The sequence below is a fragment of the Taurulus bubalis genome (genome assembly GCF_910589615.1).
Source record: "Taurulus bubalis genome assembly, chromosome: 18".
Taxonomy (NCBI): domain Eukaryota; kingdom Metazoa; phylum Chordata; class Actinopteri; order Perciformes; family Cottidae; genus Taurulus; species Taurulus bubalis.
This window is the reverse complement of record NC_136606.1, coordinates 5,985,414-6,001,819: the sequence shown is the minus strand read 5'-3', so window position 1 is coordinate 6,001,819 and position 16,406 is coordinate 5,985,414. Positions and strand designations below refer to the sequence as shown.

The window sequence follows — 16,406 nt, the reverse complement described above, 5'->3', positions numbered from 1 at the left end:
AGATTGAATTAAAGTTATCCTTCCATAGTTTGTTTTCTGAATGTTGTCAAGTATAAAAATACCCCAAATGAACACTGTAAGCAGACTACTTGATAATAAAATATTTCAACAGCAGTTTTACAGGAATTATTCTGCACCAATATCTTGGATTCATAAGCGTTTGGTCACCGTGAGCGATTTTCACTGTATGAATCCACGCCATAGCAGAGTTAAAGTAATTACATGTTTTTGACTTGTGAAGATTTTTATTATCTACAATGTACACCCTGATGTCACTGTGGCTTTTTCCACGTCTGCGAGTCTTCTAACTACACGATGTATAAAAATAGACTTGTTTTCCCGTCACCTCCCGTTTCTCTTTTAACCTGCAACTGACCTTTTAGTTCACGCTAAGCATCTGTTTCTGAGCAGACAGCATCTCACTTCCTTTGTTGACAGTCTGTCTCGAAGCAGATTGCATATCAGCAGACGACACCTCCATCCTTCAGAGCGCGGTATGATCGGTGCCCGTATGCAAATGCAATGATACACTCTTGAATAACAACTTGGTTCGGTTTGAACCTTTCTGATGCTTGAATACCCAAATAAAATACAAATATGGACACGTCATAGCAGCCAAAGCAGTCGTTCAACACGATTACTTACTGTTCAATCTTTTGCTCACATGACATTTGGCAATCTCCCTGTCGAGATCAAGTCAACTTTGATTCTGTCTGCCGCTCGTGGGAAACCAATGTGTTGTTCCCGTCGTCGCAGTCTGAAGTGCAGACAGCAGAAGAGTCATCGTGACACCTCCGCTGTACGAGCCACAGTCTGCTGAAGAGACCCCGAGGCCGAGGGATGAACCGTCAGCAGACGTCTGGCCAACGCGGGGATGTAAACTCCGTGTGCTCCGGGATTCTACACCAAACCAGAACGGCGTGACTCGGCAACTTGGAACTACTTTTCACTGCATCGTTTAGCCTGAAATGAGTTCAAATCATGGTCTCATCCAGAATAAAAGCAATGGAAATGTAGCTTATTTCCTTTTACAAAAGTTTTTTTTAAAAGTACACTTTTATCTGATTTGAAAACATGTTTTATCTAACATATCTTTTCGTGGACAAGAGTTATATCTATATGTTAATAGAAAAATCGCTACAAATAAAAATAAATGTGTCCTGTCCTAAAAAGTGTTGATCATGCTTTATTTAGCATGAATATAATACATAAATATTTCAACTGATTGGTAGAGCATTTATTATTTATTGATTCAAATATCATTACAATGTTTCTGAGCAGTCATTTACATAATCTTGTTTTTTAAACCCTCTGAAACTAAAGCAAATGAATCTGAAAGCCGCATTGCATCCTGGACCTTTGTTTGGGCCGAACACAGCGCCAGAGATCGCTCAATCACAGCGGGACAAGTGCAACTAATTGTCTACAAGATATCAGGGACATCTTTTCTATGTGGCGAATTAGCATGTGGAGCGAGTCAGATGAAACCCGTCTGCAACTGATTGAATAATTGTGTTTGACAAATACAGATGAATCCGGTAATAAAGTGCAGCATGTTTGCATCTCAACGCCGACCACATTTACGTGCAGAAAACCCATTTTCACCCATGTAGATTCAGATCAGATTTGTTCACTTATAATATGAATTTAGCCGACACAGAAGTCAAATAAAAAGGCTCCCTCTGTGTCTACAGTCCATTATTAATGATCAGTGCGAGTGCTGTAGAACAACTTTGTTTTCTCCCATTTAATCTCCGCTCGCCTTCTTCTACTTCACTAAATGAGTGCCTACATTTCCCAAGATGCACAGACAACATACCAGAGGCAGCTTGTATGGATTTTATGTGTAGGTGGAGAGAGCAGTCGGGATACTGTAAATACATCTCTACAGTAAGAGCTAGAGCTGAAGTGTTTTGAGACCAAACTCAACATGTCCAGTGGGTGCACTCTGGTCTATCGATTGTATTTGTGCTTGAATAAGAGTCTCTTGACAATGTTTTAGACATAAAAACTAGAATCTGTCAGAAGTTTCTTACGGTGGTATTCATTAAAATCCCGTTAATATTAATATCCATCGAGGTTGTAGAGACAGATGTGATTAAATCCAGGAACTTTAAATCTAGTGTGCGTGCGGAGGAAAACATACAATGTAATATGTAAAATGACATGTAATAACATCAGCGTGCCATAAAGGATAGTAAAAACCTTGAGAACAGAAACCACACATTTATCCATGTACTGTACATATCTGCATATGAGTACTCAATGTTTGCTCCAGGAGCTCCTGGTAAGCAGACAGTTTTATATGAGGTACTTTAATTGATGGAATGCTATGTAAAGTAGAGTTGATCATATATAGGAAAATAAAACCGACGTGAATGACCCCACGAAGCATTTACCCATCTGCATTACAGCCCACAGCTAATTAGAATGAAAGCCCACTGGAGCACGCAGTCAAACTGGGCTGAAGCACGTCCACACTAAACTAGATGAGTGTGCGTTGATGTCAGTCTCTTTAATAACGACCGCACTGCATCACACTGAGCCATCCTTTCGCCAACTGTAACGCTGCTAGAGGTGTGAAAACTGCTGAAGTCAATCTTTTCCACAGTTCACAAACACAGTAGATCAGTTAATGAAGACAACTTTTGTTCTCTCCTTTTAAATACCTTCCATTTCCCTGTTAACGGCCTTTGTGTGGATATAATTGGATTTTTTTTTCTGACAAAAAAAAATTGTCTCAAGGACAATGTCTCTGAAGAAACAACAGATTGTGCATTCGACTCTGTAAAGATGTGTTTTCATTTCAGAAAATGTGTATTTATATTTTTCTAACAAACATTTGAAAGGCTGCAGCTAACACTTATTTTTTTAAATTATAGATGAATCTGTCAATTCTTAATTGAATTTAACGCCGAAGCCTAATGAAAAGATAATGGTAATGATGAAAAATGTCCAAGGAGAGTTTTCACATGTCTTGCTTTGCCTAACCAACAGTCCAAAGCCCAACGAAATCTCAGTTTATGATATATGAAAAGCAGGGATTATTCCTACTTGAGAGGCTGAAAAAAAGCATTTATGCATGCATAACTACATTACATTGCATTACGATTAATTGTTTAACAAAGTAGTTGCAAATCATGTTTCTGTCGATCGACTAATGAATTAAACATTTGCCATTTCTGCATTATACAATGTGAACCTTATCATGTAATGCTGCTGTTAAATATCCTCTTATTTGAGAGGTGCATTGCACAGGAAAGTATAATTTATGTTCTCCACCATATTTCAAGTATTTGACACATTGCTCAGCTGGACTTTGACTCGAAGAAGTCAAACTGTGCTTGTATCTATACCATGTCCATGACAGATGGCCATGTGGGAATCACACCTCCGACTAGTCTCGCTATGAGCTGCAGCCTGTCCTCCATGTGTAGAGAGAATATTCAGAGACTCTCAGTACTTTTTAGTTTATTAGCTGTGATGTGTCTATCGCCACAGTACTCGTTATAATCTTAGGGATACAATTGAGTTGTTTTATTACTGATCAATCGCATGATTATTTTCTTTATTTAAATACAGGAAATAGTAGAACAGTGCAAATACAAATGCTGAAACTCAAGGTGATTTAACACAAAATATTTGTTTGCTAAAAATAACACAAAAGATATTGAATGTATTATCATGCAAAACAAAGAAAAGCAGCTAATTAACAACTGCTTGATACTTTTGCTTGAAAATTGACTTAATGTGTTGCACAATATGGCATTGTGCATCGCCCACCGATGGCATTGAATGTGACTATAATAAAGCTTTTTGATAGCACTCATTGACCTATACAACTTAAAGGTCCACATATCCAATACTTCCACCCCTGCCATGAACTCCTGAATGGAACCTAGAAAATATTTTTCACATTTCAGTTTGGAAACTTTAAAAATGGTGAATCTGAGGACCTTGAAAGGAGCACTCCAGCATTGTACATGTAATTACTGCCTGAGAAGAAGATGTCCTACCTAGGTTACAAGGACGTTGCAGTGTTTTTGTTGTTGACCCGGTACTAATTGGTGTAGATGGCCAGCATTCCTCCAGTTGCAGGGATTTGGAGAAAAAAACGCAACTCAGAAATTGCAAAAATAGTTTGATTTTGTGTTTGAGGGAAAACAGATCCAGTGTGGCTACTACCCTCGCCACCATGACACAGGCGAGGACTGCGGCCATGTGGCGTGATCTTCTTTACCTGATTATCACTTTCTATTTCCTGGACCGACACAAGTCAGTTGCAGTAAAGAAAAACACGTTTGCTTTGCGCCAGCTTTTCCATTTCCCGTCATTCTCTGTGTACACACCATAACATGTCCATCGCCCACCACTGGCATTAAAGTATATATTACGAATCCTGAGCCATGTAATTCAAGGCGTACTTTAATTCTGTGGGGAGAGAATAAAAAAGCCCACCTGGATTATATAATGTGACCAAAGACGCTGTGCTGGTGAGGAAGAAAAGAAAACACCAGGATAATGCCATCTCTTTTACACTACTGACAGTGCGGCTACGATCCAAGGGGATTATAAACAACTCAAACAAGCAGTACTACTTCCAACAATAAAATACCTTATTAAACCTCAACATGAGAGGGCCTTTGGGAAGGAAGACTTTTGATGTGTGCACAATCCCTCCAGTAGTGAATATATTTAGTATTGCACGACAAAAAAGAGCAAATCACTCTCCTGCCTCCATTCTTCATTGTGAGGGATATCAGGAGCCAAATTCAATAACTTTAGATCATAGCCTAATCCATCTATGAATCATCACATAGTCTTTGCATAGCCTTAGCCCCTCGGCATAATTTAACACTGTCAGACTATGAACTCATCTCCTCCATAGAAAATGAATGGGCTTGGTTCCAAAAACGGGATATCTTCACAAAAATCCCTCAAACCTCTCTGGAGCCACTACGTTGAACTGACTTCCGGCTGTGTCAAAGCGATATCTACTGGAAGGATGGAAATAGACTGAAATGGAATACAGTTTGGTCTGAATGGAGGTGAAATTATTTGTCTTGCACGTTTAGTTTACTTTTTAAATAGACCCTAACCAATCATCAGCGTAAGGCTGAGGTCCTATTGGCCGGCAGTAAAGTGCAACACATATAGTTTGGACTTTGTTGTAAAAGTTGTCACTTTTACAAAGATTGTTATGGAATACATTATATGAAGCAGGAAGAAACAGACAGAAAAGAATAAGAAGAAAGGGATCACAGAGGTTATTTGGATAGCAATAAGAAAGAAAATGTCCTTGGTTTGTCATGGGCATAACAACGTTTGAGAAAGAAACATTATTCTCAACACAACACAACGTCTTCTGCACCACCTAAGATTCACTTATCCCTGTTGTCCCTGAAATTGAATGACGGCTTTGGGGAAAGAGAATGAGAAGAAACCGAATTGATTCGGCCACCAGCTCTTTCCAATACACTTATTGTGCTTCTGGCTTCAGTCTGATCATGACTGGATCGAATTTCCAAAATCAGTCAAGCGGAGTCAGTAATGAGGGGGTTAGTTTTGTTCATTGAAGCAGCCAAAATCTGAATAGGGCAATTATGCTTTTACAGGCATGCCTGTACCTCAGATGAGAAGAGCGAGCGGCAAAGGTCACTTTTTGCATTCTGATTATTAACTAGATAATGCCAAGTTGCCAAGCTCAGGCTTTGAACCAAATGACACAGGCTAGTTTCCCTATCTACGATTTTTTTCTCCTGTCAACCACTTTCAGAAATCAACTCTCGGATGGATTGGCACGCATCCTTAGTTCATTCATTCAGACTCCCGAACAACAAATCCTTGTGACTTTGGAGATCCCCTCACTTTTCCTCTGGCGACACATCGACTGTATAAGAGATGTTGAATTAGTCTCTGTGACGTCACCCACAGGTTTCTAAAGCCGTTGTGAAGCTCAAAGTCGGTGGCTCCGGCCAACGGGCCAAAACCTACCTGTCAATCAAAATGTCCACACCCTCAATTATGCCGAAGTTTAAAGTTTGAGAGAGAACAAAACCATTTCCTGTGCCAGACTATTGGGTATTTTAACATGAAGGTCTATAGGGATTGACTCACACATATATATATATATATATATATATATATATATATATATATATGTCAACCGCTTTCAGACTGAAAAATCTCCCTATATATATATATATATATATATATATATATATATATATATATATATATATATATATATATATATATATATATATATATATATATGTGTGTGTGTGTGTGTGTGCGTGTGTGAGTCATGCCAAGATACGATTTTCCAGTACCGCATGATTGATAGTTGAGGCCCATTATTAGGCGAGAATAAAAGCTTGAATTCTTTTTTCACATTCTACAATGCAATTAGTGACTATATGCAATTAAAATGAAGAAAAAAAAAGACTAATGTATTCAACACAATGATTCAAACATGCGAATGAAAGATAGAAATGGTGATTAACGCATCCAAATGCGCTATTTTCTTCCTATCCGTGGCCATTCAAAACCAAAAAAAAAAAAAAGTAGGCATTATCTCTGTGTTCTCCTGCTGCCAAGCATATTTTTAACACAATGAACCGGTGACAGCATCTTGGGCTGCTACCAACATGGTCTGCAAATGATAAAATACACCTCCAAGAGCAAAAGGTACAGAAGCACCATTGTGAATCACCAACATTAGTCCGATGACTGGCCCATACAATACCCTAATTGCCTAGTGTTACTATGCATGAATTCTTTCTGCACAGAGCAATGAGCCGCTGCACATCCTATCGCTTTTCAAGTCACAAAACATTAGCTGGAACCAGAACAAAAAGATTTGAACACATTATTAAGAAATACTTGCAAACTGTGACATGACATCCTATGAATCTTTTGAAACTGCTACCTGATTATGGTTTCAACGTATATATATATATATATATATATATATATATATATATATATATATATATATATATATATATATATATATATATACTGTATATATAAATGAACACGTTTGAACTAACACACAACAATTTGAACTTAGCACACCCCATTTACTTTCAACACAGCTCAAAGGGAAGTTTGGGTGTGATTGTCATGCTTTCAGAGCGAATGCCAAGAAAGAAAGCTGTAGTAGAAAGGCTATACTAAGAGCTTTTCCCAGTACATGTAGGTCATTTCTCCTCCCTGTGGAAATATAGGCAGTTTTAGGATTAGGGGCTGTGATTCATTATGACGGAATTTAATTACAGCACGAGGTGGCCAATGCATCCCCCGTTTTAACATACATCCATTGGATGGTAAATGTCCAGAGGAAGGTGTGGGGGTTGGCTTGTATGAAAAATGTGTTTGTGTGTGTGTGGAGGAGGAGAGGAGGCTTCAGGTTACTCTAGAAGAGTTTTACATGAGCACACACACACACACACACACACACACACACACACAAAAGCAGATCATTGCCAGTAATCAAGTTAAGGTGAGAAAGTCTGATAACTCGTTTATGTAATTCTTCCCCCAGCATTTCCAAAAAACAGTCAGACATCAGAATCAATCCTCGGTGCACTATTGTAAACAAATAGAGTGAATGCAAATTATTATTAAAGTGCTCTCCCATTGATATAAATCAAACAAACCACCAGTTTGTTATGGCAATTAATTGTTGTCAGAGATAAGGTAGTGCTGTGCTGTTGTACCTTCAAAGCTATTTCAAATAATCTCCAGTACCCTGCATGGAAAATTGTATTAATATTAAACACTTTGTATAGGTGGATATTGTAAAAATAATTTCAGCAACGTTAACAGCACTTCTCTAGGGATGGACCTCCACTTTGGTCCAGACTGGATTATCTCAACAACTAATAGATGAATTGTAATAACCTTGGTGGCTCTCTGACTTTTCACCTTGCAAAATAACAAATTGTCCGAATCTTTTATTTATTGCCAAATACCTGCAAAACTAATGATATTCCCATCAGCCTCAGTGTTGCTCCATTGCTGTGCTCACATACTCTGACTCGATACAACAACACACAACACCACGAGGGCAAGGTGAGGTTAACCTCTCGTCGGTTTAGCTTCAGCGGTGCAGCTGCTACGATAACCACATGCACAAACGGGTTGAAACCATCAAAACAGGTTCCCAGTAAGTTTCCCCCACATAAACCAGTATAGCTGTGAGGTTGTGAGCTGTGTGACTTCCTGGCATAATCTGTCAGCATCTATATGCCGACGATACACAATTATATCGTTCCTTTGACCCGAATGAAACCAACCAATTAAACAACCTCCACTTGTGCATTTGCACAAATCAATAACTGGATGGCGTAACATTTTCTACGGAAACATTTTTCCTCCCGTCTAACATTACTTACTCTTGAACAACCAGCTCAACTTTGACCAGCATCGTTAAAGAAATTACAGAGCTGTGCGCAGTTTGAACATTTATCCATTAAATGTTGTCTTGTCTGCTCACTTGTATTGCTTTCCATTGCATGATGTGGCCTTAACCTGACTCAGGTTAGAGTTAACTGGGGAGTTAATTGGTTGTTGTAACAATATTTTTACTCAAGATCAGCCACACAACAACTTATACGTCTACTTGGATTTATTCCATTCGTAATCACAAATAGGTACTATTACAAACTATATGTTTTACCAAATCATAATTTCCGCTCAGATTTTAAAATGAGCAATCGTCCCACCGACCCCATCAATAAAAGTACCCGTCCTACGGAATCATTGGTTTTTTGACCAAAGCCTCACATGCAACAAATCCAAGAAACGCAGATGAGGTCATACTAAACCAGGTTTCCCGTTCACAAATCAACCTCTGCTAATCAAATTATTCATCTTCCCTTAACGTGAAAAATGAGACCAAGTTTCTCACTCAGATGGATGTTTCTGAAATTAGACTACGGCTGAAAGTGGAGAACAATCCGATTACTATGAAACTCCAATGTTTGTAAGAGTCAATGGAGATTTGATAGGTGTTAACCTGGGGTCCCATGAGCACCAGAGGGTAAGACAGAATTAACCTAAAAACAAGCTTCATTCTTGGAAGAAGAAATAATAGTGAGATGAGGAAACTGAATATTGCTGCAATTGTCCTTTAAGGAAACATTTATGATTCTGTCTGGTGGTGTATCCGGCTGTATGAAAACCAATTCCAGAAACCCTGAGATCAAACTGCTTTAATTTCATACACATGTGAAATGCAATTAGTCAGTGCATGAAAAGTGACCGCCCCTCTCTCATGTCTTTGAGGAAGAAAGCCGAGTAGCCTTTGCACACAGACGCCTGACCAACCTCAAAAATCATGCATTTAGTTTTCTGTCCTCCAACTAATACTAAATACGTATATATCACAAAAGGTAAATGCTCTTCTTTAAACCAAAAACCCTTCCAGGAGGAAGAGGTAGCAGACATTTAACTGACTTCTTTGAAATACATGAGCTGCTGTTAAGCCAAGCAATGCATACATTATTCATTGAAATGGAGAAGAATGCTTGATACCCCCAATATACCAAACACAATAGTCTCCAGGCCACCTGTTATCCATTTTGTAGAGCGAAAATGGAGAGATCTAAAAACGTAACTGTTGTGTATTCATAGTATGTCTATACTCTCCGCACAGGCGGAGGACCTCTCTTGAATTATTCAAGGTCAGACCTGTTGGGGATGTGGAAAATCCAATAGATCAGCACTTCAGGAAACTTCCCCATACTCAGACAAAAAAAAGCATATAAAAGAGGATTCAGACAGAAAAGATGAAATAAAAATCTCACCACTCCCTCTCGCCCACAGTAGTCCTTAATATTTAATTACGTTACAGTATTAGCTACCAGAGTAAATATTTGTCTTCTACAGTACATCCACCAAATGCCACAATGATGGACATTTGTTTTCACAGAGCCATAAACAGCGCACCATAAATTTGAAGAATCGAAAGCGGGAGGTGCGACTAGGCGAGAGTGAGTAAATCTAAGCTCTAAATAACCTCTCAAAGTTGCCAAAAAGACAAACTGCTTCTGTGATGAGTGCAAACATATGAGATGTAAATCACCGCACAAGACCGACACCCCTTTTTCAAAATGTCTGGGATGCCTTTGTCGCTTGCCCACTTTGGCTCGGACGGGTCTTTTTTTCCGTGAGCATGTTGTAAACAAAAGGATAGAATGCTGGGCTGTAGTTCATTTTATGCACTGTGTCTGGAGAACAGCACTTTCATTCGACAGATTTATCAAATTTAGAGTGTGCAAGCTACCCACTGGAGAAAAATTTGCCTTCAGAGTTTATGGGTCAAAGCAGCTGCAGTCCCTGCAGACCCACAGTCTACCCACTCAGGTGTATTTACTGATGTTCTCTGATTAGACCTTTCTCAGGACTGCGCAGGCGTGCACACACTGTGCTGGAATGGCAGCGCGCTCACTCTCCTGGGACGATTGTTGCAGGTGTTATGCTGCGTTCAAGGCGCGCTCGACTTTATGCGGTGGAAAGGGGGTGTGGCTTATCTCCGTAAAAACAGTTACTATTTCCTCCATCCACCATTGAAATACCCACTAGTTCTGCTGTATACAGATATATATATATTATAAAAAATAAGCCGTGGAGGAACAACCAAGTGTGTCTTGTAGTTGGCTGCAGTTTGGTAGAAAGTTAATTTAATAGACTATTGGATTTCAATTTTTCATGAAATAAAAGTTACAAAATTGTTTTTGTATGCTATGTAAGAAAATGTATATTGGGAAAAAATTGAATTGGCAGGGCAGATTATTATTTTTTTTTAATTGACCAAGAATATTACAATAAGTGCATCTCTCTAGTCTGCAGCTTTGTGTCATGAGTTAAACAAATATAACTTTTGAGTGTAGTTTGGTCATAGCTAACAGAACTGATCGCTATGACGGGACACAACTAGATTCAGCAACTCCATTTGCCAAATAAGAAGCAGCTAAACATTACTGTTTCTGCTGGCTAGCCATGCAAATGATCAGATGTTCTTATCTGTTTTTAATACGTCATTAAGGTATTTTAGAAAACCGATCCGGGATCTGTCACACATAACACAACCACATCGCGGCAGGAAGCTGAAATAGATAAATAAAAAAGACTCGTTGTGACTGTTTTGTGCGACTTTAGTTTGGTTAAAGCGTTAAACTGGCTTGTTTTGGTCCCCACGTCTGGTTTGGTGAGGTTATGGAACAATGATGATGATCGTGTCCAATGGTGTAAACTTGGCGAACCCATGAATGTGATGTTGAAATAGTTCTCTCTCAAAAGCAATAATTCTACCATCTTGAATTTTTCAGCGGCATGTTGTGGAAGAAATATTGACAGAGACCAGTGCAGATGTATCTGAGCTGTTAGCTTAATTGGATATTTTTTAACACAGTTAACCCCTCTGCAATTATAAGTATTCATATATTTTTTTCCCTGGATGAAAGACACAGTTTATTGAGCGCATTGGTCTTGAATCAGCCACAGCTTACACTACACCGACTTGACTTTGTCCTGACCTCTTTGCTGGACATCTATGAGCTGCGCTGCTGATGTTGACTCCAGTATTGGCCCCTATATGCGAGAGAAAGTGTCAACAATGTTCCTCTCCTGTCCTTTCCACTACCCCGCCGACAACTACCCTCTAGTCTGGTTTACACTGCTGTTCTCATCCTCTTTGATTCCCTGGCTCTGATAAAGGCTTCCCCACCATCCCAGCGGGCCCCAGGATGTCTCATGAGCTCCCCCCTCTGTGAGCTCTTGTCTCTGGGTGCCGCGTGTATGATGTCCCCTCTGTCAACTCGAATCACCCTCCTTTCCGGCTCAACATGCTGCTCTCACCCCTCCCCAGCTGCACCGCTGCGTCTGCGGCACCAGCGAGTGTGAGTCGACGCCACTGAGACTTGACCTTTGCAGCGGCGCCCCGTGCTCTATGATTCCAACCCATTTGACAGTGAGCGGCTAACGGAATGCTAATGAAGTTGCTCGCATAGTAACCATGCTATGCTGGCTCCATTGTAATTATCTGTGGGATTATCCTTGATGCCCATGATGCAAATTTGTTTTGATTATTAAACTGAATTACTGTCATGCACGACACCAGGCTCCTGCTGCCAGGTCAGAAATTACTCATGATGCACACTCATCAAAATGCGTAATCGCTGTTGCAATAAATATGATCAAACAGTGGCACTTGTTGCAAAGAGGAAAAGGAAAATGTCCTATTTCCTATGTGGTATAAGTCATTTCCCTGCTGCAGTTTCACTGCAGTCTCAGTTGACGACGAGCTATAAGAGATTTTACCATCAACAGATGTTTCCCGTTTGAGGTTTTTATTTTTTCTTCATTGGTAGAAGCCCTTTTGTGAGTGTGAGGCTGAATGCAGCCTGAATTAAAAGGTGATATACGTCTAAACATTCCTCTGATGGTTTACCAGACGGCAAACTTTGAAGACATCTCGATAAATAAAGTGAGATTCGGCATCAGGGCTTTGTCTGTGTGCTTGTAGCTCAAAAGGCAGCTAATGTATCCGGTCACTTGAATTAAAACTTATCCATGAAAAAAAAAAGAAAAGTCCTAGTCACAAAAGTTATTGAACGAGAAGAGGGGATGTTTCTAAAAGGGCGAATCGAGGGAAGTCGGCGCATTAACAGAACAAAGGTCCAATCATGTGTTACCATAATTGCGCGCCTGCTAACGTTGCTTATTCAGCAGAAGCTACAGATTGGTCCGTTTCAACACTTGCAAATATTTAATCACATGAACACCCGGCAGAAAATGTTAATCACATCATGTTTACAAGTAAGTGTTTGTTAAGTGGATGAGCCGCTCCGGCGTTTTTCGCTTGTTTAAATATGTGCGTGGCCAATTTGCAGCGGGGGGGCTGTGCAGTTTGTTCTTTAATGTATGTTTCCAATGGCTTGATGTGACTGCAGCTGATTCCGGGCCAGTACACTTACCGGAGGCAGAGTGCCAAGGCATAATAGTACATTTGGTTGTGAAATTCAGAATCTGACAGAATGCATTAAAGCCAAGCAGACTGCAGATGCGAAGGGAGTAGCCAGGCCAAAGTGATGACTTCCCATTTCCTCCCAACTGTATCATATTTCCCTTTGCTTCCAGCCAAACTAATGACCAAATTGTGCAGCAACTGTGCCATTGTTTGGACACAGAGTCCTATTGTTTGTCATATTAGATACCCGCACACATCTCTGACAAAAGCAATTACTGTTTATGTCACTTTGGTGTTTTTGCCTATCACCGGCTGGAAATTTTGGGCGCTCAGTTTCATGGTTTTAATGTTTTTGTTTTTGCAGACGCTACATACAAAATACATTTCTAGTAAGGTCATTTTCTTGGCATGGCCGGACCTTCCACGTCACTCACACTGAGTCACGGGGTCAGGGTGTCCCGCCCGGACAGCAGCGGCAGCGGCGTGCCCTTGTGATACCAAACAAACACACAGCATGTGACAACTATGATCTTAGGGAACAAATAATGTGACAGCACTTCAAGCTCCCAGGCAGTCTGCTCTGCCAGCGGGGACTGAATGAATCCGATTTTTCATATTTCTGAAAGGGTTAGATCGAGCTTGGGCACGAGGTCAGATGTAAAGATGTAGCCACTCCGGCTTTTTACACCTTGACTTTGCTTTGGGCTGCAATACTAAAAGAAAAAAAACAATCAATACATGTGTTAAAAAATATTAAGAATTGCTGGTTTCGAAATGTGTATATGCGCAGATCCCTACACATATATGAATAAATAATCAGCCTGTTTATGTGCTGCGGGGTTGACCGACAAGAAAAACAGACACAAGTTAAATAAAAATTAAATAAAAAACTCAAAATGCACTGGCCTCTCTCTCCTCAGATGGAAAACACAAGGCAAGGACACAACATCTAAATCAGAAAACAGATGTTCACAAGCAAAGAAAAATACTCTCGCCACAAGTCAGATAGAGCAGATATCTGGAGACTAACAGATCAGACAAGAGGGTTTTTAAGATACTGTGGATGCCTGGACAAAAAATGACCTTTAGCTGAACTCCAGCAGTGTCACGAAATACTCTCATTCTGGTTTGCTTTCCTCCAGCAACCCTCCGGCAAAAAATAGAGGAGAACAATAGGACAGTCAAATGTATCCTAATTCCAGCTGGAGACGCTAATCCAGTTCAGAGACAGCAAGGAAATGGGCTTGTGAGAGCAGACCCGGCAAATACATGCAGATGAGAATGATTATCCTGTAGATGAGCGGAAAGATGAAAACTAATTTAATAATAAGACCAGAAAATTCTCCAAGATAACAGGGATCTAGAGACCAATCCGAGACCCATCTGGCCCGCTTGGCAAACACTGGAGTCGTTTTCTATGCGGGAGCTGTCCACTCACAGAACGGTGCTGAAAGCTTTGTGTACAACAAACACTGTGATGCAAACCAGCGGATATACAATGGGCAAGCTCAAATATTTAAATTTCATAAACAAAAATATATATACTGTATATACTAAAACGTGTTATAATATGGATGTTATTTAGATTGGAAAGTAACGGAATAGTGCATGTTGAGGTACTTTTGTTCTACATTTCAGATGGAAATATTGTAGTTTTTATACTTCATGTACTTGACAACTTTAGTTGCTAGTTACTCTCAGTGGTGGAAAGTAACTAAGTAGATTATTTCATGTGTTAGACTTGCTTACATTTTACTTGACTTTTTCAATTTACTGCTGTCATTTGCATCAACTAAGCCACATTTCAGAAGGAAAACATTATTTTGCTTTTGCTTTTGCTATTACAATTTTTTATCCGCTTTAGTAACAAGTTACTTCCAGGAGTGGACCATTACTTACTAGCTATTCAGGTTCTGTATTTAAGCACATTTTGAGGTACTTGTGCCTACATCTTACTCGACCAGTTAAATTATATAATATCATTTCAGCTACTTAACTACACTTCAGAAGGAAAAAAAACAACTATAGCAACCAGTTACTTCCATTAGTAATCTGTAACGTAGTACTTTTTATTCAGATTCGGTACTTAAGTACATTTTACTTGACTCTTTTAAATTCATACTGTCTTGAACAAGTATTTTTATTCAAGTTCTGTGCAAAAGAACATTTATCGGTCCCTGGTTGTATTTTACTCAGCAACCCAGCAAGAGTAAGATGCTGCTTACACATCTAGGCGCCACTAATAATACATCCAAACATATAATATGATATTTTTTAACTATAGTATGCACTGGTGTGCATAATTTGTTTTACCTGAGCAAATGTGATCCACAACAGAAAAGCAGTGATGCCAGATCTCATGAATGCATGTCGCTGCATCCTCACGTTAACGAACACCTTCTGTGACACTGGGAAGCTTTCAAACTTATGCATCTGCCAAAACATGCATTACTTTGATCTATTTGCTTGTACCTTGGTATCACCTACTGTACAAAGACACATTTGAGTAATATATATATTTATTTATTTATTTCTTCTGGGGACTGATTACAATGCAAATTACCCTGTCACACCGTACACCAGCCTCTAAACTAAAACTGCGCATTTATATGAGCACGTACCTCAGCCTGGCTGGGAAAGAAAAGCAGAATACCTTCCTACACAGTCTGTTCATATTTCATGTGTTTAACATTGTATATAGGGCATTGGGGAATATGAACAACTGTGTAAAACACTGCTGTGTCCCAGATTTTGCAGGTCATTATTATAAGAGCGCATTGATATGTGCACTAAACCTGCTGCCAGACCTGCAAAAACATAGGATATGTGTAAATCAGTTCATCATGAGGGTTTATCTTTTATTTTATGTGCATGTAACCACACATTGTTAAGCCGTGCTTATACTGAAACATTAACAGTCACAGATTTCTTACCTTGCCAACATAAAGTGGTTCATTTCCCATGAACTCCTCCAATACGAAGAACTGGTTCCATACCCAGCTGCGTTTGTGCCTGTGCAGGGTCTCCCAGGGGTCTGGATCAGAGTGCGGGGACTTCTCCAGATCCCCAGAGCTGGGATTCAGCCCCCAGCAGCCCCTCTGCCGCAGGGGACCCAGGAGTGCCAGGAGAGCCAGGGCTCCGCATATGCCTGAGCAACACCACCCCATCATCTGGGGCCCCTCCAAAAAGCACCGAGGCCAGAAGAGGAGCAAAAAAAAGAATGAAAAAATAAATAGACGGCAAGATATGAAATGTCAAAACCCTGCAGGCTTTTATCCACACAGTCCGGACCCTGTGTTTCACCAGAGAGCAAGAGCAGTCAGACCCTGAAGAGAGCGCATGGGTTGAAAAAGAGTCAAGCTCTGCATTTTGTCTTGTTGCTCTTCTTTTTTTCCTGATAGGAGACTAGAAGTGGGGTAATTCCCTC

At 39.9% G+C, this 16,406-nt stretch overlaps 1 protein-coding gene across 1 annotated transcript in view; it reads right to left on the bottom strand.

The window, feature by feature from the left end:
- Positions 1-16,149, bottom strand: part of LOC306751033 (cadherin-7-like) — a gene marked incomplete at both ends in the record, with an annotated part of 93,899 nt that extends 77,750 nt beyond the window's left edge. Inside the window, one exon of the mRNA XM_079234544.1 lies at positions 15,913-16,149. Coding sequence (XP_079090670.1) covers positions 15,913-16,149 — 237 coding nt within the window. The remainder of the gene's footprint in view (positions 1-15,912) is intronic.
- Positions 16,150-16,406: the final 257 nt, after the last annotated feature.